The 25,285-nt window shown below is 40.3% G+C and overlaps 1 protein-coding gene across 3 annotated transcripts in view; it reads right to left on the bottom strand.

Moving 5' to 3' along the window:
• The window catches only part of LOC108065008 (exocyst complex component 4), a 31,951-nt gene that overhangs the window by 3,170 nt on the left and 3,496 nt on the right, over positions 1-25,285 (bottom strand). The window contains exons 2-11 of one of the 3 annotated variants that reach the window (XM_070216469.1): positions 22,295-22,464; positions 6,810-6,860; positions 6,677-6,740; positions 6,271-6,599; positions 3,761-3,832; positions 2,989-3,101; positions 2,766-2,928; positions 2,194-2,404; positions 665-753; positions 47-387 (exon numbers count right to left, since the gene is read on the bottom strand). In XM_070216469.1, the coding sequence (XP_070072570.1) occupies positions 47-387; positions 665-753; positions 2,194-2,404; positions 2,766-2,928; positions 2,989-3,101; positions 3,761-3,832; positions 6,271-6,599; positions 6,677-6,740; positions 6,810-6,860; positions 22,295-22,354 (1,493 nt within the window). In that variant the 5' untranslated portion in view covers positions 22,355-22,464. Of the gene's footprint in view, positions 1-46; positions 388-664; positions 754-1,236; positions 2,054-2,108; positions 2,405-2,765; positions 2,929-2,988; positions 3,102-3,147; positions 3,385-3,760; positions 3,833-6,270; positions 6,600-6,676; positions 6,741-6,809; positions 6,861-22,294; positions 22,465-25,285 lie in introns of those variants that run through there. The other 2 variants (XR_011418966.1, XM_070216470.1) reach the window with 2 other exon arrangements.

Genomic DNA, 25,285 nt, shown 5'->3' with positions numbered 1-25,285 from the left:
TAGAGCGAGTTTGATGAACCCCAAAGGCCAATGCCAAGGCACTTACATTTGCTCCAGCATCTCCAGCACGTACTTGTGCTGCACTGCATCCATCCACATCTTGCGCAGCTCGTCGCGACGGCATTGGAGCAGCCGCTTGCACACTCCGAGGTTCTCCTTGACGGCATGGATCCGCTCCCGGCTGGTCGTCACCTCCGAGGACACCTGGCTGAACAGGGGCAGCACTTGGGTCAGCTGCTGGTCGTGGCGCGAAACCAGCTCGTTTAGCCGCAGATCCGAGCGCTTGAACTCCTGCTCGATCTTCTGCTTCTCCTTCTGGCGCTCCTCGGTGGTCTCGCTGAAGCCCAGCGACTTAATGACGTTGACCAGGAAGCCACATCCTGCGGACTGCAAAGGGAAGCCGACCACCGGGCATTACTCATTTGTAATCTAGGAAAAGCACATATATCGCCAGCAAAAAGAGGGCGTGCGGCAGCAACAACAACCAGATGGTGTCGTCATCAACTTTGGACCCGCTCGCAGGCGGCGGCCCTAAAACCTAAAGCTTAGCCAACAACAATCAAAACGCAACACAACCAGGCGGGGTTTCCAGGTGGGTTTATTGATCGGAGAGACTGTGCTGCGAGTGGAACAACATTTTCAGCGATGGCTTGAAGTAATTTACCTCATCCTTTCCGTACTTCACTCCCCTCGGAGGCTTCGTGGGCGGGGGGGCGTCCATGTAGACGCTGTTAAAGGCGAAGAAGTGCTTGGCTGGTTGATGGGCGACAGGGCGGGGTGGGGCACAGGTTAGCTCAGTATCAACATTATATCGCAGCGATTGCTTTAAAATTTGTTCAAGATTTTATTTTGCACTTAAGCACCAGTGTGACCGTACGCGTTAGAGGTGGAGAAAGATGGAATGTTTTTGTAAATTTTGGAAATATCGGTGTTTGTGGGTTTTGTCCTCGCTGTGACTGTCAAACTATCGATTTTATTAGAGATGGAAGTACTTTCCCCCAAAAATTTAAATTCGAATTTATTGATTTCTGTTATTGGAAAATGTAAATTAAAAGTGTGTCCACTTACTTCAAAGCAAAATGATAAAAGCCAAATGAATTTAAATCAAGCAGAAGAAAATGCTAGTTGGAGCTCAAAAAACCATTAGTCCTGTATATTTGTGACTGTTTATTTCAACTGGCTTTGTCGATAGCTTGACAGCCAACCGGCTTGTGGGCAAATAATTAAAGCACAGAATAGAGCTCCATAGCTGAATTTTCCATTTCAACTTTATTGTGTAACGGTGTAGTTGCATCTACTTATCTGAGTGCCTTGGTCGACTTAATTGTCTTTACTAAATGTTAAGCTAAAGTCAATGCGATAAAACAATTGTAATACTCGCTTCAAAAAACGCATGACAGCTACACAGCAATAAAATGTTCTTTGGTTTCAGAATTGCTTTTGTTTTTGATTGTTTACACATACATATATGTAATCCGTGTGCCTTTGCTTGGTATAAATACTTTAAATAAGCATTTTTTTAGTGGTGCCTTCAACTTACACTAGTCAAACTTTGTATATGATTTCTTCACTAAAATAGCAACATTTGAGACTGTTCACAAAAAGTATACGAATTTTCGGGAGGAAGAGTAGAGTTGGGAGTAACATTAGGGAGTTTTTCGCAATATTTTCTACGTGTTTAGGTACAGTTTACTATTCGGAGGTATTATATAGATTGCTTGCTCATAGTTTATGTTTAGCAGTTGTGTTCAAGTTCGCTCGAGTGGAAGATTGAGATATGAATGCTTTGGCATTGTTTTAGTTTCACAGGTGGGATCCTTGGGGTACATAAGACTAAACCTAAATACACATTTAAAATACAGTTTTTAGTTGCTTTCCTTCCATTTGAATGGTCAAGATGTCTCTTTGTTGGTTGCTCTTTTGCTCGTTGAAAATGTGAAGCGATTGCTAATTAAAACTCTGCTCAAAACTCCTCTTATTAGACTGAGAGTAAGCGGTTACATTTGGGATGATTGTTTGGCTTTGGGTTCACACAAATACGTTTTTGCTCAGACTAAAGGTATTTCACTAGTTTAAGTAATTTAAATACGCGATTATGCTTAATCTACCATCGCTGGAGGTGTACTTCTGTAGCTGAAGCCGTGGGCGTGGCGTGGTCGGGATTACCGGATTACTCCTTCTTGGGCAACTCACTATTCATGATGCTGAGGCGGCGGATGTTGGGCTTGTCGTAGTCCTCCATCGAGATGCCGCGCGACAGGCGGCGCGATCCGTTGGCGCCCTCGAAGGATCCGGAGCTGGCGGTGGAGAAGGCGCGTCCGCGATCCACTCCTGGCATCACCACCGACGTGAGCAGACCCTGCCCCTTGCAGAACAGCAATATAGACTGGGCCACCTTTCCGGGCTAGAAATAAATGAATTAGAAAAGAACACAGTTTATTTCGATACGTAAAATGTAGTGTTTTATTTTTTGCGATTTTAGCCCGGACCTCAAATATTAAGAACTTAAAAAAATGGATGTGAGTATTTGACCAGCTTCAAATTATATTTTGTTATGATAAATTGTATACTTATCAGCGATTCGTCACTACCTAAACGACCGTCCACAGTGATCAAAGGTAATTCATTGTTAAATAACCAAATGAATCGTAAAACCATTATTCTGAACTTCAATTTTTGTTTAAATCAATCACTTTAAAATTGTAATATTCACGATAACATGTTTGTAGAAAATTCAGATACATTTAAGTCCAAAGACAACTTACAGCATCGGCGAGAACATCGCCAGCCCGCTCGATCTTCAATATAGTCACTCTTTCCTTCTCCACATCGCGATGCAGTTTCTCCACCATTGAGGCATAGGGACTCAGCATGCCCGTAATTAAAATGACATCCACTTTGCAACCTTTGAGCGTGAGGTCCTTGCGACTTTGGATACAGAAATTAAGTTAATTTAGGTAGGGGTTTAGGTATTGCGTTTCAACTTACTTCATAAATGCTTTGACATAAAGACCAATATTCTTGCTGTTTAGGGATCGGTGCAGACGCTTCTGGTACTCGGCCACAATCTTGTCCTTGTCGGGATTCTCGCCCATGATTTGCTGTAAAGTTCGGTAGTTCACCGGGTTTTTTTGGGCAGTGTCAGAAAGCAGAAAATTGGCATGAGACAAAGATTCTACAGATTCAACCAATCTAAGACTCTTTGCTATTAACTACGTAAAGTACAATCGTGCAAAAATTACAGAAGCAGGGACAACAAAGTTACTAATGTGGGGTGAGGCAAATTATGAAAAAATATTTTTCTTTCCAAATTTTATTGCACAGTTCTTGCTTAGGCCAATTTGTTGTCGGATGAATGGGGGAAATCTATGTACATACCCAGTTCTAGAAGAAAATAACGAGAAATTCATCGAATAAATAAACAAATAAACATGCCTCAAAACAGGGAACCTAAAGCTATGAGGGATTCGAATTTTAGCGAGCACTGCAGCACCGATTGAGCGAGTTTTGCGGAATGGTTTGGCTGAGGAAGAGACTTATTTAAAAGACGTTTGATCTGTTTACCTCCATAACCTGAAAGCGCAGACGAACAGAGTTCGATTCGGCGGTTGGTAGTTGGGTTTAAACATAAAATAGAACAAAAGGTAAAGTGAGTACAACACTGAGATCAACCAACGACAACACGCAACACTCCACGGCAAGGCCCATAGGCCATTCCAGCACGGATATTAGTACCATAGCCCTCCTAACTGATACTTACGTGTCCGAACTTGTGGTACATCAGGAAGCTCTCAGCCGACTGGGCCACCTCATCGCTTTTCCAGCTTATGAACTGAAATGAGACAGGGAAGGCGGATATAATACTTTAGTCCGGAGCGCCTTAATAATATCCTCAACCAAATAAGTAATATGCAAACGAGGAACTCAAATATTTACTTAGATATAAATTAGTTAAATTCAGAATCCATGAAGTAACGCCCTATATGTAAGAACAAACAATATGTTTGTGAAAAGCCGTTATTATTAATAAGGAGATTTCTTAAAGACGCAATACTAATTAAGAAGGAAATAAATAAATAATCATTTATGATATAAGGCATTTAAGTTGTCAAATTCATTGAATAAAGATTTAAGATCTACGCGTATCGCAGAATCGATTTTTTTACATTTTTATACCCGTTACTCGTACACTCTAAAAATTGTTTTTCCTAAATTTTAGAAAATCGCCATAAAATGAAATTTTTTCTTAATTTTAGAAAATTTTCTGAATTTTAGAAATTGTTTTCTTGAATCTAGGAAAAAAGACCATAAAAACAGAATTTTATGAAAACCCTTTCTAAAATTTAGAAAAATGATTTTTTTTCTTAAATCAATGGTGTTTTTTCCTAGTTTGCTAAGAAAAAATGTACTTCAGCCCTTCCTAGAATCTAGAAAGTCGCCATAAAAAACACGGTAAATTTTTCTAAATTTTAAGAATTTTTCTGAATTTAAAAAAAAAATATTTCTTGAAAACAGAAAAGTAGAATTAGAAAATCACCATAGATTTAAGAAAAACTTTTTATATTTCTTTTATGCTTCTCACTCTTTCTTCGAAACGAAAAAGAAGAAGACAAGGGGTTAGTCCGCGGCGCGTTGCGACGACAGTTTTTGGCGTATGTATGTATATGTTTATGTGTGTTTGTGCGTATGATCGAGAATTTTCTTGTGCGTAGCTGTAACTTTTATTGCGTTGTTGTTTTGGAAATGCAGTCTCTCGCGAGAGAGTTGCTTGCGTTGCGCTGCATTTTGAACCCTTGTGCTCAGTTTTGGATGAGCATTCAAAGTAATAAGTTTGTGTTGAGCCTATTTAAGAAAGTTAAAGTGCGATCCCTCTAAGAGGCATATAATAGGTAAGCAATTTAAATAAATTTAAATATAAATTTGGTAAGTGTGTGAAAATTTATGGTAAGCAAAGGGCATACTATTGCAGGCCGCAAATACCATCCTTCTCTAATATTAATTTTTATTTTCGATTGCAGGAAAAATTTCAATTTCAGGTATTGTTGATAATTTGGCAGTAAGTAAGTAAATTTTAATAATAGGTAATATATGAAATATTTACTTAATATTAATAATATTTTATCTTTTTCGTTTTCTTTTCTCTTTTTTGTTTAGGAAATATTTATAATGTCATTTTTATCTTTTTTTGTTTTCTTTTCTCTTTTTTCTTTAGGAAATATTTATTATCTTATTTTTATCTTTTTTGTTTTGTTTTCCTTTTTTGTTTAGGAAATATTAATAATTTTCTTTTCATCTTTTTTATTTTCGTTTTCTCTTTCTTGTTTAGGAAATAAAATAGTAAAATAATTATGTATACATTTTATTAAAATAAAGAGAATTTTCTGAAAATAAAAAAAGTCCTTTCTTATTTTAAGACAAAAATTCTATTTTTAAGAAAAGTACTTTCTGGATTTAAGGAAATTTTCTCAATTTTATGGCAATTTTTCTTGATTTTAGAAAAGTATTTCTGCTTTTCAGAAATTTTTTCTAAATTTTAGAAAATTCCTTTCTAAAAAATACGGTAAATCGCCATCGACTGAAATTCATGGCGAATTTCTTGATTTAATGGCGTTTTCGGGCTGTTTTTTTTTTGAGTGTAGAGTAAAAGGGCATATTGTATTCGTGCAAAAGTATGTAACAGCTAGAAGGAAGCATTTCCGACCCTATAAAGTATATATATTCTTGATCAGGGTCACTAGCCGAGTCGATATAGCCATGTCCGTCTGTCCGTCTGTCTGTCTGTCCGTATGAACGCTGAGATCTCGGAAACTATAAAAGCTAGAAGATTGACATTTTGCATGCAGATTCTAGGAGTTCCACGCAGCGCAAGTTTGTTTCAAAATAAATAATATACGATTTTAAAAATTTCAATATTTCGGAAAAGTAAAAATGCAGTTTTATTGTGTTTATCAATACCTATCGAAATGTAGAAAAAATTTTTTAAATCGGACCATTCGTTAAAAAGTTACGGCGGATCAAAGTTTTTATCTCCATCTCCTTCGCACTCCCTTTAGCTGAGTAACGGGTATCTGATAGTCGGGGCACCCGACTATAGCGTTCTCTCTTGTTTTCTATTTGGAGACGTTTGAATTTTAAAGTAGGGAAACTCGAAAAGTTTTGGTCACCTTCAAGGGAATTTTTCTTGACATCATCCTAAATGTCTTTTCAGGGTATCAGAATCCTAAAGTCCTTTACTGCTGCAAAGGGTAACTTAAAGTGAGCCCCACTCACCTTGTTCTTGAAGGACTGCAGCACGCTGGCGGCGCTGCCCGTGGCGTTTATCAGGATGAGGCCCAGTGCCCGGCTGGGATGGGCCAGCCCGAAGCGGGCCAGGACGTTGGCTCCGGCGCCCTCGCCCAGGCCAATCACGTACTTGACGTGCAGGTAGTCCAGCACGGTGACCAGGTCCTCGCCCAGAGCCTGGAGCGAGGGGAACGGGAAGCTGTCGGCCAGGGCGTCGGCGTTGTCCGCGTGTCCAGGCACGTCCACGTGGATGAAGCAGGAGCGCTCCTTGATCTCGGTCATGCAGGGGCTGCTGACGAACTCCTGGAAGGAGTTGTCTGGGGGCGGGATCGCTCAATTAGTCACCTCGCCTCGTCCGGCAATTAGTTCCCAGTGCCGGGAGCCGCCTACTTACGGTTGCAGCCCAGGTCGTGGACCGTGATGAATACGGCCCGCTTCTCCTGCTGCGACAGGTCGCCCTAAATCACAAGGAAAGCGAGTGGATAACGAGGGGCTCTCGAAAAGGGTCGCAACCGAACCGGACTCACCTGCACTATAACCGTCAGATCCCCGCATTTCTCCGTGCTTATATTGTATTTCTGCAACAAAACGTAATCAAAATATAAATTGAAGTGTGTGCCCGGAATATTCCGCTTATTTGTTAGGCAGAACTTGAAAACGGGAAAACTTTGGCAAGGGCAAAGTAAACGGCAAAATCATTTTCACGTTGCCATAAACACAAACTCAAGCGTGAAAAATGACGGGCATGAAATGACCAAAAAATGTGAAATGTTTTCCTCTGCATTTGACTTTGTGAGCGTTTGCTTTTGGCAGGTCCTTGATGTCCTCGCAGCCACGTGTCCATGCCCCTCGGATGCTGACTTGGCTGGTGTAATTTTTGAATTTGAATTTGAATTTCTCGCCACGGCATGTTAAATATTTGTGTGTGCATTTAATATACCTATTCGTGCAACGGAATTCGGAATGGAAATTTTAAGGACATGCCTGAACGACGAGCATCCTTAAACACTCCAAACTGTTGAATGTTTGTGTTTTGCTACAAAAAGCAGCTCACTTTCGAAGCTCCGAGGTATTTTCGGCATTGAAAACTGCCTGGGGATTGTTTGAGGAAAATTTATAAATTGAATTTTGTGTGCGATTGGATAAATTCGTTAGGAGCCAGGAAGCTGGAAGTGGCTCGGCTGGTTTACAACAATTTTGTAAATCTTTTCATAATCCCTGGAGGAGTGATACAGTGGAAAGGCCATGTTGTTGAGTTATTATGTTCCTTAAGTTCAAAAATTTCTAAATATAAATGGAACTAAATAATTTATATATTATCGTTTAAAATTAAACAATGAACTAACAGTAAATATTTAATTATGAACTAATTTACATCTTTAGCAATGTGAAAATTTTTAATTCGATTTTTATGGCGAGCTTACAGTTTTTTGACTTGTCCTACATTTTCCTCATGATATCGATTGAGGTAATTCAAGCTCTGGGCAATCCCAGCACATTGTTCGTAACGTCAGGAGAAGTGTATTGTGTTGGCCTATCAGTTTCAGGCAGTTCCTCCTTCGACTAAGCCCATTTCGAAGTTTATTAAAGCGTAAAGCAAATAAGCCTGGGCAGCTCCTCAAATTGAGACCGGAGCTTGGGCATCGTCAGCGACAGCCTCCGATATCCTTCGCATCCTCGCCCACACAGAGACATCCCCCAAAACAACACACCCACATGTTCCCCAAGTCATCGAACACTTATTGAAATTGAGCGAAACTATACAAGTGTCAAAAGACCAGCAGGGCCAAGAACCTCTTCTGGCCAAGAATTTGCCTAAGCCCTCTAATGCCTATTCGGCTAAACCGGAGGGCCCACCCATCGGGGCTGTGTGTAAGCCAGTAAATAGATAAACAAACGGAATGGAATGGGTATTATGCAAATGCATTTGTTGAGTGCTCGCCGCAGCTTTTGTTCGCCTTCGTTTGCGTTTGCGGAAGACGAAAGACAGACGCTTTTACCTGCCAGCATGCCAATAAAAAGTTTTGCATTCAAATTAAGAGCATAAATAAATCAGACAAATTGGCTATTTATGTAACTGCGTTCTGTTTGCCAGCTTTGCCAGCTGGCGGAGCCCATTTCCCTGGCCCAAGGCCACATGGCAGAATAGAGCGAGGATGCAGGATCAGCCAGATGCAATTGCACTCGCCAATCCATCGACGAGCTGCGATTATGGAAAACTGCCTTCAGAGGAATGCCAGTGATGGTTGGAAAGGGGCAGACCGGAATAATGGCCGGAAAAGCAACAAACAAGCAAACGGCGTGCTGGCCGTCACAAATCAATTGGCATTAATTGAGTGTGAGTGGGTCGGATGGGTTGGTTAGGAACCTGAATTGGACAAGGACAAGGGCACACAGTGCAGAAAACACCGTAATAAACATTCTTACTATTAAAATAATAAATAATAGAAAAAATGCAAGAAAATGGTTAAAATCGGACAGTCCATCAAAAAGTTATGAGCAAATTATAAAATGGCCGCTAGGTGGAGCCAGGTTCTTGGACGACTTCATATCTCTTTCTCCCTTGTACTCAAAGTACTCGACTATAGCATGAAAAGTGAATATATAATTACCTAATTAATTTCACTTTAAAAAAATGCTTTATAGGGCCCGCGACTTCTATTAAGGCGTCCTTAGAAAGAACAATTTTAGAAATTCCATTCTTCTGCTAAATTAGACTTTTTCTATCGTATCGTATCGTAGATTTTTCTGCTCGCGCACTCTTCCGATTCCCAAACCCTTTGCTGACAGCTATAAATTTTTCTATCTACCGAACTTTATATGGCCAATAGCGCAAAAGTTGTAATGTAAATAAATCCACCTACCATAAATTTGTTTACCTTAAGAAAGTGTTATCTCGGAAGCGAGGTAGATTCATTTACACTCAAGTTCTTTTCGAGGAATGGCTATAAAGTGTTGACAATTGATGGTGAAAGAAGAGTGAAGGAAATTGTAGGGGAAAACTGTCGTCGAGCCAAGTGTGTCCATTCAGCAAGCCTTTGTGCAGCTGTCCTCCCAACGGAATGATCAAATGTAAGCGCATACATGCCATGAAAATCGCTTATAAATAATGAAATTGCCAATAAATTGCACACCTCGAAACACACAGTTTGTGGGTGAAAGTGGAAAGATGGCTGAAAGGTGGTGTGTGCCAGCTGTGACGACTGCTGGGCTGCGTGGCTTGGCTGGCTGCACTTTACGACCTGCCGATGCTCATTCATTCACCTTGCCCCCGGCGAAGTGAAGTCCTTGCCAGTCGGCCCTGCTCACATCACGGATGATGGATGTCCTGCGGTTGGCTTAGCCAGAAATTTTCACTGAATAACAGTCGAATGCTTCTGAACACGCTAACGTACACTGCGGGAAGCAGGAGTTCAATAAGTAATACAAAACAAAACGGTAGAGAATTAATGGGTTCAAAACATGTTGGGCTTTTTACTGCCAATTCTTGAACTTGTAATTTTGAAACATTACAGTTTGACACAGTCCAGTTGTATACCTTTTCTTTAAAAAGGTTTCCTTTTTAAAAATTCTATACAAAGTATAGAGAAAAGTTAAAAATATAAATATAATTTCTGTGTATTTCTTTTTTAATTTGTAATGTGGTTTTCCCACTTCAGAGAAATTACCAACATGAAGTTTTTGCCCACTTCTGGGAATTTTCTATCTGCAAACTCGATTGTAGACCGAAATTGTTTTCACGTTTTTTACTTTACAGGAACCTTTTGGCCCCCGGTCAGTGTCAGTTGGCCGATTGTTTGTGGCTCTCGCCATTGCCGGAGCCATCAGTCAATTAAAAAGTCATTTGGCTCAATCGTTTGATTTATGTTGAAAAGTCTAGCCCTGCCCTTCTGGCGATTCCGAAGCATTCCCGTTCGCTCGTCGCACTTTAATTGACTCGGGATTGGGTCAATGTTTGCACTCTGCCCAGTATTTGCGCCATGTGCTGGCCTGCATCTGGATCTTGATTGAGACACACGACTATATAGTCGTCACGCCTTTGACTCGATGCTCCTGTGACGGAAACACATGTAAAGGCATTGATGGGAATTTACTTGCGGTGGAACAAGTTGGGGTCAGTGCTTCAATTGACAACTGTCATCTGCTAGTTAACCGATTTGTGTTTTTTGAGGTAATCAAAATTGAAATTCATTTATTGCTCTAAAAATTAAGAAAGCAATGAATAAACGTTGTACTTATTTTAATGATCTTTTTATCAGCTACCTATAAATAAAAACATAGTATAAACAAAATGTAATTTTTGATGCTAATGGTTAAGCTATGGCATAAACACATTGATTAAAAAATAATTACATTTTTAATTGTAATTCTCTGTTCCAAAATATTGTATAAAATCGAAATGAATTTTTTTTAATAAATCTATACCTTTCAATGGTTTAGAAATGGCAAAAGCACCTGCCAAGCTTCTGCCCCAGAACCGCCCACAGATATTTTTACTGTTAGCAAACAACCTACTTGTTTGCCGTCAAAAAATAGAGCAGACAATGTTTCGGTACACGAATTGCATTTTCATGTACACAAAGTTTGGTTTTCATTTCGAGCATTTCTCCGGTATCTGTTGGCTATCAGTAGCAGATGCAAATGGATGCGTGGCGTATGAGTTTTGCGTCGTAGAAGGAGACTGGCCTGTGTGTGTGCCCAAAACGTTGTCCTGAATGCTTGGAAAACATGCATAAAACTGTATCACTCGCTCTGCGCAGGATACAAAAAGTGGGGGAAGGTGGCCGGGTGAATAGCCACCCAAAAACTGAGGCATTGCCCCCAAGCCAAAGCTGAAAGCTGCAGCTTGCCATGATGTTGCTGTGCACGTGTCAACTCATTGACCTCCTTGCTGCTTTTCCGTGTTGCCATAGCTCTTGGCTCCACATTCACATCCTCGTCTCCTGTTTTCCCCGATTTCGCCGACGTCGCCAGTTTTTCCCAGCTTCGCCCGACTGCGCTTTCACTTTTTCCGTTCAGCCTCGATCCCATTTACCCCGATTTCCCTTTAATGTCGTAATCATGTGGCAGCGACCTAAGTGCCCATTACACACGGCAGCCCTGTTCCATCATATCGCATGGCATCGCATCCTATCCCTTCCCAGGACATCCGTCCTGACAAGAGAGTTTGCAGGAGCTGTCAGCCAGTCGGTTGGGTTGATTCTGCCAGATTGCTGATGGATTTCACAGTTGACGGCTTGATGGCTGATATACCGTGTTCCGCCAAATGATGCGAGTTTTAAGCTTTGTTTTGTTGAAATTCCTAACTTACGGTTGAATTGATAATGGAAACAGTTGGGTAAAACGTTTAAAATTAAATTTGTATTAAATCCACTTTATTTAATTCAATGAAACTAAGGAGAATTTATGTAATGGATCTAGTCCTTGGAAAACAGTTCCCATGCTGCTAAACAAATCGAAGGTCATCTTCCCAGCTGCCTTAAAATCCCATAAAAATGCAAACAAACTTTGGCAAACAATATTTGAAGTAAGAAACGAGTGAACTTTTTCTCCTGAAGTTTTACCCAAATTCAGCTGGTGAGACACTAAACTTCGCACCTCATTCAGGCCAAGTTTCTTTGTACTAGCTTAATTACCCAGTAGCTACGCACAATGGAAGTCAGGGCCTCTTCGGTCCAGGTATATAAGTATATTTGCAGATATAGGTCAGCATTTATCTTTGATCCTCCCACTTCCTCATCAGCTTCGATGGGGACACAAAACAGCGGTGCAAAACAATGCCGGGAAGGCCAAGTTAAGGGCTCTGGAGAGGCAAGTCTGCTGCAGAAGTGCTCGCCACTCGAACAGAAAGTTTATTTAACAAAGTGCTGGCCATTGAATCCCGGCCACAGTTTTCCCCTCGCCGGCGTTTCCTTTCCGCTAATCAGCATCTCCCTTGCCGGACACGCCTAACTCAATCGGCGGGATTTCTATGCCTCCCTTGGCTACATTTATTGCATTCGTAATTTAAAGGCTCGTGACCGCCCTGACAAACAGATCCTGGCCGGGTTGTTTATGGACGGACCCAAAGTTTATTTGCCAGCCCGGCTTGGCCACTTCATTTTGGCCAAAAACGTATTCGAGAGCAAATGGATTTCGGTTCATAACCGCACTTGCACCGAGGCACTTTGGGGATCCCTGGAAATCCCCATGCTGTGGATTTTATTCGTATTTGGTTAAGTGCTGTCATGTGTCGCCCCGCCAGAGTCCATGGACTCGACTCTTCCGGCTTACTCAATCGATGCCATGCCTCACTTTTTGCTGCCGTCCCCTTGACCCGACCAGCATGCGTAATGGCAATGTAGATTTAATTATCAGCTGTGGGCTTCTGGTCTGCCATCCCTATGACATTTCCGAGCTTCGTCTATTGACATCGCATTAATCTCAATTAATATTCAGAATGGCCAACGGGCGGTCGATGCTGGTCCGAAATGTTTCAATTAGTAATTGCCAAATATGAATTTTGCAGGTGCATTGTGTATGCCACATAATTGACATGCTATTTGATTTCAAAGTTGCATTTGCACATTAAAACCTGATAATGCACACAAAATCATAATTGTGGCCATAGTAATTGAATGTGTAATTATCTTTGCAGCATATTTGCATTATTATGCGAATTTACTTCAGTTAAGTTTGACTTTAGCATAGTTTAAAAATCATTATTCCAAGAGTAAGGGTTGTTAACTAAAGATATTGTACTTATAAATCATAAGTTATGATACGTGACTAACAAGATTTGAATTAGATTGTAATGCATAACGCATTTTTTAAATATTTAATAAGTGAATTCAATTATAAAATTTAAATTAAATAACCTTTTTTTCGAGACTGATGATTACTTAATTGTTTTGGTGCTGAAGAAGAGCGAGCACCCACACTCACAAATATACAGGAAGTTTTTGGCTATCCAAGGACGACTCCTTAGATACTAAGAGCACAAGTTTCCGCACTTTGACGTATACTTGATGCGATTTTCATGCCCCTACACTCGCAAACAGGCTGGGAAACCCATTACGAGGGCGGTGGAAGCCTCGGCGCTTAATGCCGCGTAGCCCATTAAAGAGTGTTTGAAATTTATGGAAAACTTTTCAGGGAGAGAGTACAAAAGCGCAAGCCCCCAAGTGATGCGAAAAGTTGTGCAAACAAATGCCAGCACACTTTTCTGGCGGACGGGACCGCAGTGCAAGGGAAAATTTTTAATAGACACAAACAAATAGGCCAGCATGTAGGCCGGTGCTAAAAGCCACCAATTAAATGTTGTTTAAGTTTGCGCCCGCAGCCGCAGGATTTCGAGTCGACGAGGTAACAGGGCGTATGCGCCACCTCGCCTTGAAAACTTTGACACTTTGCCTATGATAAAGTTATGCCGGCACCGACCTGAAAACAGTGCTATTATAAGCCCACCCCGCAAGGCATCGATGGGGTCCCAGTTCAGGCCGGAGGAAACGGGGAATTTCATTAAAAAACCATTCGAAATACAATTATATTAACGGGAACGCATGTTCTTCGATGCCTTCGATGTCCGCCGGCGGTGTCAACAAGTTTCGTCCTATTGGCCAGGGGACACTGAGTGAGGAAAATGGGAAATGCCAGATGCTCCGGCGAAAACAAACGTAGAGGATGAATAAACTTTGCTGTCCGGGCGAACGAGAGTTTATCCAATGTGCGGGACATAAACTTGTCGGAAAGGGACTCCTTTCCTTTAGGAGTGAGCACAAATTACGGGATGTTTCCTTCAAGGCGGCAAATGGAAACCCCGCGGGCTGCCTTTTTATTATTCAGCTGAACGCCGGAGAAAAATGGGAAAAGCGCTGGAAATAAGTTGGGCTTGGGACTGCAGCAAATCATGTATAATGCATAGACCTATATGGACATGGACAGCCCAGCCTGCTCTCCATTGTGCTTTTCCCTAATTAAATCCCATCGCATTCAGGCACCGCCTGAAGGAGAAACAAAGAGAGTCGGGCAGGAATATATATCGCAGTGGTTTATGCCGGGCAAAGCCCTTTAGTCAGCATATTTGAATTGGGATTGCAGTCCGGGACGAGCAGCGTGCATTATGTGGTCGGGTGGCTGGATTTGATGAGCTCAGTCGGTAAAGAAAATGGGAAAATCATGAGCAAGCTCGAAAAGTGCAGAAATGCTGGCAACAAACTTCATAGCCAGAGATTTCTCGGGGTTTAGTAGGGAAAGTCTGTTTCGGAATGTCGTAATAAAGATGTAATGCAAAAATAATGGGTGGCTAACAATACACATGTTACACACGTTTTTAATAGCGCTTTTTAAATACAATACATTTTTTGAAAAACCTTTACTTTGAATGATACAGTTTTTGTGTATTGCCTTAACTTAACGATTTTTGGAATAAAAAATATTTAAATATTTATTTTAGAGTCCCAGCAATAGTCTCATGCTCGATGGACCAACTTTCCCGATATAATTAGCAGCTTAACAAAGAGGAAAATAGAACGCAATAAAGGACGAACGAACGCCATAATTTTGCCCATTTCAGCACCTACATTCGTTTTGCCCCGGTCTACGTAATTATTGTGTGCCAGATGCGACCGCAAATGGCACGTAAAAAGAAACATCCAGGCTAATGGTTGATTCACCCACATCCAAATGGTCCTACAAAGAGTCGCACAAACAACCATATGCAGGACGACAATTATGCAATTTTTATGAGGCGCAAGTCAGAAAGTATGCTATGCCCTTTGAGCCCGGTTCACCGGGCATCACGGGCCAAGAAAATAAAAAGCAAATAGCTGCCAATTGCAAAAGGTAACCCCACCGCAGAGGGGAGTTCGAGGTCACAGGGGCCACCCTCGCATATGTTTCTATATTCTCAATTTGATCGCAGAGGAGCTTAAGCGAAGCTTTTCGGTTTCACCTTGATTAGTTTACAGAAAAAATTGCACAATTTTGTAACACAAGTCCACAAAAAGATGTGTGACGGAATATATTTTCAAGTGTTTCTGAAATAATGTCTTTACATTGTCGTGGTAAAAATGTCAGGCTTTTTAAACATTTATTTTAAATATTAGTATATATTATGGAATTAAAGAAAATGAATTTTGTATAAAACTGTTTTCATAATGTAAATTTGAGTCTAATGCAAAATATTTATTTTCCTAATCAGAATTATATATCAACTTGCTAAATGTATATACTAAACATTAATCTTGAGGTAAAAGATGGTTATATTTTTTTAATACAACGATTCTAGCATTTAAAGAAACTTTCACCCACTGGATGGTAAACTTCGGACTACGCTACTAAATCAGAGAAAGAGATCTAAAAGTCAAACCTTCTTTATGTAGTACATTTATGAATAATTTATAACCCGCTTTCGATTTTGTGAAACTACAGCTAGTTTGTTGATTATTTTATGTTTCTTTTTCTTTAAAATATTTTTTTTTCAATTACAAACGGACTCCCCATGACTTAAATATTTTTAATCATTTAAACACTTTGATTTTTAATATCATATTTCACTAGACTGTTCCTTAAGTTCCGAGCTCTCTAGTTCCATGCAAATATTTATCCCGACTATTTTGAAAAATTAAACCACTCAGTCGCTTGAGATGTTGACAGAACCCATCGCACATGCAGCATGGAATATTACGTATACGCACAGAGAGAATTCTAGAAAAGCGCATTAACGCACTCGACGCGGCAAAAGTGACGGGGAACACGACGCCCAGCATCCAGAATCAGCCAAGATGCACTTGTCAAAAAGCTGTCCGACTTCGGGGCAATCTTGACGGTGAGCTGTCGGAACTTACGCTAATCTTCTCGGGTGCAGCGGCGGCGGCTGAGGATGAGCCGGCGCCATGTTTCGGGGTTCCCGGCTTCGACATGACTCGGTGGCTTCACTTGGCCTTACTCGCTTCTAACTTGGCTCAAAGCAGCTGCGGGACACACAAACGTGGCTCGAACGGGATTCTATTAGGCGCACAGCAGCACTCGGCAATGGAAACCGAATTCGAAAGCGAAACGGGCGGGAGCGCGTTTTATGGGATGCGAAATGTTCGAACGCCTGGCGACGACTGTGAAACTGGCTTATCATGGGAAAAACCGTCGCCATCGCCGGCGTGAAAAGCCGAACCTTTCCGAAGCCAAACGAAGCCGCGCGAAATGGGTAGCAAAACAAAATGATGGAAAGTGAAATGGCCAAGTTAAATCGCCCTCCGCCCACTTTCTCCCTCTCTATCGCTGTCTCTTTCACTCTCGCAGGGATGCTGCGGCGGGCGGGGCGGGGCAAGTGTTGAAATGTTGCCGTAGGGCAGTTAGTTGGGAAGGTGTTGGACCAAGCGTGGCCAGATAGTTTCCCGCAATTTACGCATTACAAAATGGAATACAATGCAATTTCGCTACCGAATTTAGATTAATTATTTTTAATACAAAGTGTTCTTCTTACTTAGATTTTTATCGCTTGTTTAAATTCCTCAAGACAGTATGGCATATACTCTTACCCTTCCACCATTTTAAGAAAATAAAGTGGATTTAAATAAAAATTACAAATGATTAATTAAAATAACACTTAAAGCTGATTTTGTGTTAATTTTATATTAGAAGCACTATAGAACCCCACCCCAATTCATCGCTAAGCGATTTCTATGACACTCGTTTGTTTCTGAAAAAGTACGGAAAGTAACGCAAAAGAGGTTTAAAAGAGGTATTTTAGGTGGGCTTATAAACAAGAAATATTAAATTCTCAAATTTACGTAAGATTTTGAATATTTGCAAATTAATTTCATTCATTACAAAAGCATTTTTCCAATCTGGCAACGCTTACATTCGCCCACACATAGACCCTCGAACAGGCACTCACACACGCGCACCTACAGCTTCTGCAGAGCGAATTCCGTTGCCTACTTTTAAGCGCGCTGAGTCTGGTTTGGCGCCCACTCACGTACTGTACGTGTACTCCTCCTCCACGGCCTGTGTGTGGGTGTGCTCGTGAGTGCCCTGGCTTACGTTTGTGTGAGTGTGTCTTGCGTGGGTTCATGTAAAAATCCTTTTTGTCTTACTTTGTTTTCGTGGGCATTGTTGGGCAGACTCTTCATTGTCGGCGGGTTCTCGCATTCACAGGCCTTTCTTGCTGTTGCTCTGAGCCTTTTTGTCCTCTTTGTTTTGATGTGCTAATTTGTCAGCGCGCGGGAAATGCGCAAATCCGCCGACCCGCTCTCATCTCCACCCCCCTTTTAGCGAAATGCGCATTAGAAATATGCGTGTCCTAGGTCAAGCCGGCTGTGGTTATCCCGCCGAAGAAACGTGGCTGTGGGCGTGGCGCTCAGATGAAACAATTTCAGATATGGATATGGAAATGGGCTGCCGAGGATGAATATTCATGCAAATTGAGAGCGGCGGTGACGCTGGCCATGATGATGGAATGGATTATTATACCATCCGATTGTGCTGACATCGCCATTCTGCCGAAAACGTCAATGATGCGCTGATGCAGCACGAAAGTGCGGGGTAAAGTCAAAGTAATTTAAAGTTAGATTGAAAAAAGTGTGAAACGCAGGGTGTGCGCAGGGCTAACGCCGAAATGCTGCAAGCAATTAGGGTAAGCCAAAAATAATGACACGAACTAAAGCCCCAAGTCTGGAAGGTTTTGAAACCACAAGTTTTCTCATAAAACTTAAAAAATATAAAGCAATAATCTGAAATTACTTTTTATAAACAGATTACTATAATTAAAATTAAATTTGATTCCATTGACACCAACAGATTTTGAACGGATTTTAAGCGAGCTAAAAACCATATGACGCATACGCAGCGTTGAACGGCCGCGATTTTTGCAATTCGTTGATCTCTTCACAATTTGCATGCATTTACCCCAAAGCCATTAGCAGATAAATGTCATTATTTTTGTGTTTTAATTTCGACATGCGCTGCAATTAAACAAAAAGGGGATGATGATAAAAAGAGCATAAAGCCGGCAGACAGACAAAGGAATTAAACGAAAGGCGAACCAAGAACAGTGCTGCATGCACATAAACAACGAGGCAGCAACAAACACCATTGTCAGGTACAATTATCCAGGCAGGTGCTCAGAACCCAGAACCCAGAACACGGAACCCACAACAAAAAGCCGGGTAACAACGGCAGCATGGGGATTTATGTGCGCGGTGAAACAGGAAAGGCGAATGGGTACAAGATACGCGTTACTTAAGCGGTTAGCTGATGTTGTAGGTGTGTCAGACAATGGGAAAAGTTCTCACCCGGGGAGGTGGGGGTGTAAAAAGGGGTGGCTGCAATTGAAAGTCTGTAAGCCGATTGCCCAAGGCGGCAGCAGTAGAAAAACACAAGTTCAGGTGGGAAAAACGGGGGAAATGGGGATATGGGTATCTGGGGATCTGAGAGGGTTGGGAAAGCGCAAAAATCCTATTTATGTCAATTCGCAAAGTTAAGTGGGAAAAGAAAAACTCGACTTCAAGGTTTTCCCGAAACAAACGGAAAGACAGCACGAAATTCTCAAAAGATAAACAGCGACTTGTCAGGAGTAAGCGAAACGAGAAAGTAAAATTATATTTGGTAAACAAATCCAATCAATTTCTATGTGGCTTAAATGTTGTAGCTTAAGCTGAAACATTGCTGAGGGAACACAAGTTACATTTTTTCGATGCGTAAATAAAACGCGTAAAAATAGGTAAGGGGAAAGCGACCTAGGTTAAAGAATTATAAAAAACATTTTAAAGAAAAATTAAATGAAATTGGGTACATGGCGTATTCATCTTTTTGAGAAAATAAACTGAATAAATTTAAAATGTATCATATTTGCAGCATAATAACAATGTGCACTTATTTTTTTATTACTAAACTAGTACCAAACGGAAGTGTGAAGATTTAAAAAAAATTAAAGAGCTGCAGCGGCTTGAATTGGCACATCAACTGTTACGCAGCGGGACTCAAGTGCAAGGACTCGAGGCAGAGGGAATTGTATGCAAACATTTACCCTTGCCCGAGAGCATCCTGTGCGCTGGCATAACCCGCACCAGCAGGATCAGGCAGGAACACTTAAGCCCAAATGGCAACACAAACACACGTCCTGGCAAGGCCAAACAGCCAAAGGATGACAACGCCGACACTTGAGCAAATGCGTTTTCCCGTCTCCTTCGTCCTTTGTCCTGTGCCCTTCCTCCTGCCACCTGCCACGCCCCTTTGTGTAGCGCCCCTGCCAAGTGGCAATCTACGAGACGAGTTTCCTCCCACCAGAAATTCCCCCTCACGATATATATGCCCTCGATATTTACGCATTTATTTATGCCGCTCTTTATTAGCTTTTTATCGTTCATTTATTTTGCTCGTTATGTTCGCGTCGTCGTAGTCGCGAATCCCCGCCTCCACGATTTATTTGAACTGCTATTTTTGGATGGGTCACAAGCGTTCACAAGTGAAACGATAAGACGGCCCAAAAATTCAAATGAATGCATAGCCATGCCTTATAGAGACATCGATCATCCTCCGGTGGGTGGTGGTTCAAATGGAATGCAAATTTACCTCTGGTCGCCGAAATCCCCTCGCTGATTGATAAGCGCCATCATTATCATCATCATCCGATTCCACTTGTCCAAATTGAAATGCAAAGTGTAACCAAAGCCGTAGTAAAGCAATTTCCCTTGTCTAACACCTGAACACTACCCTCCCATTATCATTGCCCCCCTGTTAAGCGAATTATGTAGCTCCACTTACACACCCTACCCTTATTCCGACCCGAAATTCAATTAACATTTTTAATTCCCCCACTTTGCACTACTTAAGAAAGCCCGGCGGCTCCTTGTCCCTCATCCTTTATATACCTTAGCTTTATATTTAGCATCAACAACATTATGATTGTAAGTGTATTCTGACCCTGCAACGAAGGTGTAATGCCGTTATTGCTTATATATTTAAATTGTAAATCTTTAGCATTTAACGTGGGAATTTATATTTTAATATACAGTAAATAGAAAATAAATCATGAGAAGTGTTCAGAAATACATAACAGTAACATATATGTGTATAAACCAGGAAACGAAAAGAACTCTTATTTTTGATTTTTCAAAAAAAGAAATCATCGACAAGGAAAACTCCTAACCCAAAATTATTTAGTAGCGACTGTGTCATAAATTAAAGTGTGTTTACGAAATAAGGTAGTATAGTATGGCTTTTTGCCCACACAAAACCGAGTAGTTTCGGCTCTGAATAAGTACGATTTTAAAATTATAGATTTACCTAAATGTTGAACCAAGAAAAATAATTGGGTTTTTTACATTCGTGATAATGTGATAATTTTTCTCTGTGTTTGCCTTGCTTGGTTTACTCGTGTATACATAAATCGTGCTGAAATGGATCGTCTGTTCAATGAACCCGGTTTCTTTGGGTATGTGTGCCTCGGACAGCCCACTTAATTGAGGCTTCAGTTTGGCATGATATTAAATGAATTTCTTTCCATACTCCCATGTAACCCATTGCGTCTTTCAATTACTTCCACTTTTCCCAACCGCTGACAAATTTGCTTCGGGTCATTCTTCTGAAATTCCATTGTACTACAATCGTAAACAGTTGCATATAAGCAAGGCCTCAATGACCGTGTAGTTTCGGAGGGCTATTTGCATTGGGACATTTATCTTTAGCTCGCCAACGGAAGACATTTCCGTACATTGGCTTTTTTATGCCCTGCGGAAGCGAAATTATCAGATTGGCAAACTGAACTGATTTACGTTAGAATTCCATTAAGAAGCTCCTTCTTAAACGGCACATAGCACGTCCATTTAAGTTAAAACTTTTTTAACTTTTTATCTTTGTTAATATAATGTTCAGTGGTACACAGAGAGAATAGTTCATGAACATTGCACTCAAATTAGGAAATTTTACTCATTTTCAGTACCAATTTTTAGTGTTTTTTTTTCTTCAAAAATGGGATAAAATAAGGGGGAAACAACAAGGATAAAGTATTAGGTTTTTTTTTCAAAATTTGACCACAAAATCAGTACTTCCTCAAATTGAGAATACAAATACTTAACTTGAGAACGTCAGTCTTCTTGAAAAATTTACTCTGTGTTCGATAATAAAGATCTCTCTTGTTATGATTTAAGTAACACAGACTTTGTGCTTAGGAAAAAGCTAAAAAAAAAGTAAATAAATAATTAAAATTCATTTTTTCGAAATGAATGACCCAAGTCCCTAACGCCTTTTACTCGATAAAAGAGGTTTCCTGCGTCCACACACAAAAAAATTTGCTTGGTAAAATTGACCAACAAAGATAGTTACGTTACTATTTAAATAGTTACGTATATTTTGTTTTTGCTTTGGGTTTATGTCTTTGCTAATTGTGTGTATTTTGTTGTTGTGAAATGACTATTTACTTAGTAGAATTGACAATTTTGCTGGTTGGGGCCTGTTTGACAATTATTACAGTTGATTTTACCAAGTTTTTTCTTTGTGTGCACTTCCACGAACGTAACAGACTCCCGAGAAAGACGCATCTATAGATGTGTGTTCGCATTGTATTTGCGAAGACCCATTGCCCATGCCCATAAGAGGCAATCAGTCTTGTGATAGGGGAACGCTGCGACGACCTTGATCCGAACACAATTTGGCCCCACTCATTAAGGCGATGTGTATAATGTACGAGTGTTTTAGATTAATTAAAGCAGTCGGGCAAGCCAAACTGAATTGCGGTCTGGGTGTCTGAACCCCGCCACCCACGGCCATTTATACCTAATCAGATGTATATATCGATACTGCAGGGCGCTGGGGATTGTATGAAATACATTAAACGCCTCGAGCCATAATTTACGAGCCGTGCCAACAAATGCTGGCCAAATAAATCTGAATTAGGGAGCAAGCAAGCCACAGCAAGCAGCAAACTACAAACAGCAAACAACAAACGGCAAACGACAAACAATATCGAAAATCGATCTCACGATCCGTGGTCACTTGATGCCGGTACCTCGTAAATTGTATTCATTACTCTCACCCGCTCCACGAGACTTTCGGCGCGGCGCGCGAAGGAGGCGCGTTTATCGGCGATGGACATGGTTGGGCTAGGGATCTGGATCTGGTTTTGGATCTGGACTGTCCGAATTGTTGGGATTGTTTTTCGGGAACCGACAAGTCACAGGGGGCGGATATCACGGGAGACCGCAGCTGGAACGAAAAGAGGGGAGAAGTTTAAATAGACTGTTATCTAAGGCACTCGATCGATATGGATTACAGTTTGTAATATCTAAGCAAATATCACAAGGTACACCCGTCATAGTCAAAGACAAAGCATATGCAAATACAGTGGATATCGCTTATAAGCACAAAGGCCTATTTGCAAATATTTGATATTTTGAAATTTTAGAACTCTCTTCGTTTCGGTCCATTTATTAAGAACTGAGTATCAGCCGTTGAATTCTTTTTATTTTTCCGTCCTACGTTTGAATTTGTTTATTGTTTATATGGGATAATTCATATATGCTATGCCCAAATAATGTAGCATACATGAACTGTATTTCAGACACATTTATAACTCTGGGCACCATAGGATGCCAACACGCGCCAAAATAAGCCCCTGACAAATCAGTTGTTTGAGGTCCCGGCCCCAAAACATTGAAAATCTGCCGCGTATTTTTAATATTTTGGCGGACACACTGAAAGACAAGCAATAATCAACAACTTGGCGCTGAAATGCAATTAATTTCTATGCACAACTTAGTTTCTTGACATTTATTTTGGGACATTTACCGTAAACCCGAATCGGAACTAGAACGCAATTTTAACTTTGGGATCAAAACTGTCAGCTGCCGAGCTCGGCATAAATATTCGCATGGAAATTATCAACAACTGGCATTAAAAACGAGGCGGGGGGAGAGAAACTATGGTGCGGAAACGATCGCATGCGAGGAACGCGTCCAAATCGGAGGAATACCGCCGTAGAACTGATGACACACACGGTCCGTATGCTCGACTTTTGTAGCGGGTCGAACATAAAGAGAGTGCCGCGGGAAATACGAAATTCATTATTTTATTTTTAAATGCTGCTCTCCTCTCGTTCTCCATTGTTTTCCCTTTTTCTTGGCAGATTGATTTATGGATTTAAGTGCAACAGGTGCCACTCAAAGACGGTCGTTCGGAAATGCGTCGGAAGACTGGCGGACACACCCACCGTTCCCATACTTGCACTGATTGGAGCACAAAGCTGGATGCAATTTGCATAATAATAACTAAGAGCACTGTGCCCTAAATGATGCAAATTTGGCTTGACGCACTACAATCATTTGCATAAGCTTTGTAAAAATTCTATCTGCAGCCCTAATTCAACAATTAAATACATATGTCCATAAATAGATACTGCGAAGAAATGCAAAATTAGATTTGATCGTGATCCATACACTTTTATAACCGTTACTCGTAGAGTTAAAGCGCAAGATTGATTGATCACGGTAACACGCCTACTTTAACGCCCCAAACCGCACAAGTGAAAATGAGATTTTGTCTTTTTTTATATCTAGGTACCTATTCACATGTTAAAATTATTAAATTTGGACCATCAATTACAACCCATTAATTACCTTCTTAATACAAATTACGTAGTTTAACAAGAAATATTTTATCTGAACTTTTCAAGCTGTTCGAGTAATCCGACCTTGTGACCTACTTAAGCTGAACTGTTTCAAATGGATCATTGGACTCATAAGATCATGATCATGATCGATGATTCCATTACACTATAGGCTGGATGACCACTTTTTGTGGCCTTAATTAATAACTTAAAAACGAAGCAACAATTTAAAGGTATTTTTTTTTTAATTGCATATATAATATTAAATTTATGTTTTTTATGAAAAAATGGGCATGGTCACGCCTTTTTTCAAAAAAAAAATTTTTTTTATGACAAAAATAAATTTTAAAAATTATATTTTTGTATTGTTTTGTTTATAATAAAAAGAATATAATTACCAAAAAAAAATTGAGTGACTTCCATTTTTTTGTTAAGTGCAATCGAGTTTTAATTATTAAAATCAATATAAGAAACACAAAAAATTAAAAAATACTTTTTAACAAAGTTATTCTTTTGAAAAAAAAATTAAACAATTTTTTTATTACTAATATATAATTAGAAAGATACCTGTATACCGTTCATTAAAAATATCATCGCAATTGACAGTTGTGCACCAATTTTGCGTGTGTTTTGCCGTTGTAGGTCGAGGCCTTTAAATACAGATTTTGGAAAAAGTGGGCAAAAGTGGACCTTCAAATTACATTCATATGACAAGAATCGAAATCCCCACAACCCAGTATAAATATTAAGGTGAAACTAGGTCACATTCTCTTTGTTTGTCTATTTAAAGATGAGTTTTTATTTCGAATTGTTAAAAGTTAAAGGGGTATAAATAAATTGTCACTTGCAAAGAAACTGCATTATATTTTAACAATTAAAATATACAAATAATTAGTTTAATCCACTCTCTTTCGATGCCGTAAAGCACCGGTTGTTATAATCGTTTTAAATTGCTCTTTGAATTAATTTAAAAGTTCTTGTTTTTATTAAATTATTTGATCCACGTGCGCCCGTCACTGGCAACAGCTGTTTTAACAGCCTGTACCTTAACAGTGCGAGCCTCTGTTAAAATTTCTGGTATGTAACATTAAAGTCTGATGTTATCCTAACAGAATGACATCATTGGATCCTAATTTTAAGGACTTTCAAAAAATTACTTTTGGCCACCTAAAGTGGTCATCCAGCCTATAGTGCATTAGCCCATGAACTGAATTCCAAAGTGATTCCAATCTAGCTCTAACTCGGATCTGTTTTTCAACTCCACACTTTTTTATTTAGTTAATATTAGTAAATGGCAGCCTCAATAAAGGAGACTAAGGACCGTTTTCCCGTCCGCCTGTTATATTTAAAGCAAACTTTGAATTTTCAAGGTGTTAACCCTACTTTAAGGGCCGTTTTCTCGTCCGCTTGTTAAATTTAAAG

Source organism: Drosophila takahashii, chromosome 3R, assembly GCF_030179915.1.
Source record: "Drosophila takahashii strain IR98-3 E-12201 chromosome 3R, DtakHiC1v2, whole genome shotgun sequence".
Classification (NCBI taxonomy): Eukaryota; Metazoa; Arthropoda; class Insecta; order Diptera; family Drosophilidae; genus Drosophila; species Drosophila takahashii.
This window is presented reverse-complemented; position numbering and strand designations above follow the sequence as displayed.